This window comes from Aplysia californica, unplaced genomic scaffold, assembly GCF_000002075.1.
Source record: "Aplysia californica isolate F4 #8 unplaced genomic scaffold, AplCal3.0 scaffold00507, whole genome shotgun sequence".
Classification (NCBI taxonomy): domain Eukaryota; kingdom Metazoa; phylum Mollusca; class Gastropoda; order Aplysiida; family Aplysiidae; genus Aplysia; species Aplysia californica.
The window spans coordinates 372,811-377,167 of NW_004797777.1; the positions used below are offsets into that span (position 1 = coordinate 372,811).

At 39.7% G+C, this 4,357-nt stretch overlaps 1 protein-coding gene across 1 annotated transcript in view; it reads left to right on the top strand.

Annotated features, from left to right (window-relative positions):
- Positions 1–2,940, top strand: part of LOC101850357 (mucin-3A) — a gene marked incomplete in the record, with an annotated part of 42,548 nt that extends 39,608 nt beyond the window's left edge. Inside the window, 3 exon segments of the mRNA XM_035971794.1 lie at positions 128–226; positions 1,989–2,033; positions 2,772–2,940. Of these exon segments, the coding sequence (XP_035827687.1) occupies positions 128–226; positions 1,989–2,033; positions 2,772–2,774 (147 nt within the window).
- Positions 2,941–4,357: the final 1,417 nt, after the last annotated feature.

Genomic DNA, 4,357 nt, shown 5'->3' on the forward strand with positions numbered 1-4,357 from the left:
GATGATGATGATGATGATGATGATGATGATGATGATGATGATGATGATGATGATGATGATGATGATGATGATGATGATGATGATGATCACGATGATTATAATGATGATGTTGTTGCCTACCATCCAGGCCATCATGTACCAGCCGACGCGACTATCCCACCAACCCCGGTCCGAGGACTCGCTAACCCCTGATGACAGGGTCTACGATTATTCTCGGGAGAATGTGGTGAGATAATAATATCATATTATTATGCACCTGGACGGTCTGTCCGTTTGTTTGCTCCTTTACCTCTCTCTCTCTCTCTCTCTCTCTCTCTCTCTCTCTCTCTCTCTCTCTCTCTCTCCGGTCTTCTATCCATCGGTCTTTGTTCTTCTATCTGTCTATGTTCTTCCCTCTACCTGTCTATGTTCTTTTATATATCTATGCTCTTCTCTCTATCTATCTGTGTTCTTCTCTCTCTCTCTCTGTGTCTCTGTTCTTCTCTCTTTATGTCTATGTTCTTCTATCTATCTGGCTATGTTCTTCTAGCTATAACTATTTTTGTTCTTCCGTCTTCCGATGATTCACACCTTACAACTTTCTTTTTTCCTATCTTTCTATGTTCTTCTATCCATCTGTCTATGCTATTCTGTCTGCGGATCATTCACTCCTTAGAACTTCCTTTCTCTCAATTTGTCTATGTTCTTCTATCTATCAGTCTGTGTTCTCTTCTCTGTCTATCTTTGCTCTTCGATCTATTTGTCTATGTGCTGTTGTATTTATTATTATTATTATTATTATTATTATTATTATTATTGTTGTTATTAATATCATCATCATAATGTTTACAACTGCCTGTATCAACGGCATAATGACCCCAGTGTTGCAGGCTTTCAGTGATTTAACTCAACTCATTCACACCGCCACTGACCCATTTGTCTTTTCCGTAAAAACCTCGTATCTCATCAGATGTACATGACTATGGATACGGCCTTATTACCACTGTATGGGTAACACTTGCGACTTGAGAAGATAACAATGGTCAATTGCTGGGCGTGCGTTAAAACAACAAGAGCATTGGTAGAATCTGCCATAGCAGCAACTTTTGCAGCACCATCAACGACATCAGCAACAGCAATAAAATCAGCAACATCAGCAACAGCAACAGCAACAGCATTAGTAGCAACAGAAACATTAGCATCATCATCAACTACATCAGCAATAGCAGCAACAGCAGCAACAGCAGCAACATCAGCATAAACATCAGCAACAACAGCAACAGCAACAGCAACAACAGCAGCATTAGCAGCAACAACAACAATAACAACAACAAAAACAACAGCAACAACAACAACAGCAGCAGCATAGCAGCAGTAGCAGCAGCATTAGCAACATAGAAATAACAGCATCAACAGAAACATCAGCAAACACAGAAACAACATCAGCAACAACAGTAGCAACACCAACTACATCATCAACACAAACAACATAAGCAACTACAACATGAGCAACAACACCAACATCAGAAACATAATAAGCAACAACGTCAATATCGGCAACAGGAACAGAGGTAAAATAAATAGAACCATGACATTCACATTTCAGCCATCTATTTGATAAAATCGTCCATTGAAATATTAGATAAAACAACCCATAGAAAGACAGATAATGTAGTAGAAATAATTAGAAAAGTACAAGAAATAGACAAAAATACTAAGACAGCAAATTTTAAAAAATGATGTTTACATCTCAGACCTCAGATCTCACTACCACTCAGGCACCATCTACTGAACTGTTATGTCTTTTCCATACTCAGCAACCGAAGTGAATGGCATTTCATTGTAAGGCAGAGATGACACCTGCAACCATCAGAACATTCATACAATTGAACATGTCATAACACAGGAATAATGATGTAATGAAAAATAGAACAAACCCCTCTACCATGCAATGATTCTTATGTCCTGCTTCTTCATCCTGCCCCCCCCCCTCTCCATCCTTCTTCCAGTTCGCTCTTCAGAGGCCGAAGTTGTCTGAAAAGAAAAGACAAATCGTAAGTACCTACCTACCTATCCGCCTACCTATCTATCCACCTACCTACCTACCTACCTACCTATCTATCCACCTACCTACATATCCACCTACCTACATACCTACCTAGCTACTTACCTACCTACCTAGCTACCTATCTACCAGCCTGCCTGCCTGCCTGCCTCCCGACTTCCCAACCTAATTACCTGCATATCAACATACATATCGCCCTACCAATCCACTCCGCAATTTTTCCTACCAGCCCACCTACCTGTGTATACACCCACCCAATCACCCACCTACTTTATTCTTACCGTCTTACCTACCTACCTATCATCCTAATGTTCTCACTACTTACTTACCTACCCACTCATCCATTCACTTCACTTACCCACCCACCAACTTATTTGCTTACCTATATGTAAGATGACAGGAGGGGATTCTTTCGACTATACTTTTGATTTCACACTCCCATTCGCTGCAAAATTTTAAGTATTGAATATGTAACAAAATAAATGGGTGGTCGAAAACGGTCGAAAAAAAGGTTGGGGGTGGGAGGGTGTCAGCTCGTGCGTGATATTTTCTCAGGTACATGTACTTTGGTTTGTTTCCTTGTCATTCTTTCCTTCTTTCCCTACCGTTACTCTAACCACAAGACCGAGAGTCCCACATTTGAAATAAACTGAATAGTGTCTGGTCTTCGTAAACTTGGATCTACACCAACACAAAAGATTAATAAAGAGTCACGCTTTCGTTCCAGTGAAGTCCACGTCGTCCCATGAAGAATGAAGAATACCCTAAGAGTAAGAGGCGCTGTCCCCAGGGCGATGGTGGAACGAACGGAGGAATAACACAAGAAAATGAAGAAGGAGCAGACGCATTATAGGTGTTTGTTTTTGTTTGTCTGTTTGTTTGTTTGTTTGGTTGGTTGGTTGGTTGGTTATTTGGTTGGTTGTTGTTGGTTTTTTTTGGAGGGGAAGGAGGGGGGGGGGTCGTTGGTGATGACAAATCCTTGTATCTTTGTCAATGATGATGATGGAATTTTGTGTTTGGACCAACAACAACAACAACAACAACAACAACAACAACAACAACAACAACAACAACAACAACAACAACAATAATAACAACAACAGCAAAAACAGCAGCAGCACCAATTTAACAACAACAACAAAAATATTAACAACAGCATCACAAGTAATAACAAGAATAATAACAACAGTACCTCCACCAACAGCAACAACACCAATGACAACAACAACTACTTCAAAACTAGACCAATAACAACACAACAAAAAATAACAACACTAAAAAAAGGGTACCAGTAAAACAACAGCAATAACAAGATCAATAACAACCACAAAAATAACAACAGCAATAACAAAACAGCACCAATAACAGCAACAACGCAAACAACAGCAACAACAACAATGACACAACAAAACACAGCAGCAGCAATAACAACACCAACAATAACAACACATTGATAACGATATTTGTTGGTCCTGACATTTTTAATATTCGCGTCGTGGTGATGTAGTTTTATTTTTTCCTGATCATATTATTAAATTATTAATGAAACGTGTCTTGCTTGTGCATCTTATAAAGATGATTTACCTAGCCTTCTATCTTTGCATATTATGTTGCCTACCTGACATGATTTTTATATGTTATAATATAATATTTGATGTGTTATTATTTTAATGAAAGTTGCTACCCTTTGTCCATGCTATCAAACCATGATATCCTAGCTTACTCTACCACCTCTCTCTCTCTCTCTCTCTCTCTCTCTCTCTCTCTCTCTCTCTCTCTGACCTTCTCTCCTTCTCCTTCTCCCTCTGACCCTTCTCTCTCAGCCTGTCTCTCTCTCTCAGTCCCCCGGTCTCTATTCCCTCGTCCACGTTCTGTCCACCAATCCCCTTTCCGCTGGACCCAGGGCCAGTCAAGACACCAAGTCTACGGACCCCACCATCCCCCCATGCCCTATTCCCTACTTACGTAAATAGATAGAACCTCTGTATTATGAGTTTCTCATGTAACATTCATCATGTCTTATCACAAGAGATTAATTACAATTGACTACTCTGGGCCACTTTTCTTCGGACATTTGTTTATACTTGACAATCTCAGAGTTACTATGAAAAAATCTTGTCCAATTTCCACTTTATGGTATTGTTTTTTCATGTTTAGACATATTTTATAAATGTATCAAAGGGAGGGAATTGTTACAGTTTTGTTTACATCCCCTCGTGAGAAGCTACTAAGGGGAATAACAAGAAAATAACAGAGAGACTGAGGGTGTGAAGAGTGAGAGTTCAGAATCAGTTCCTCCCTTGTCCTTCTCCT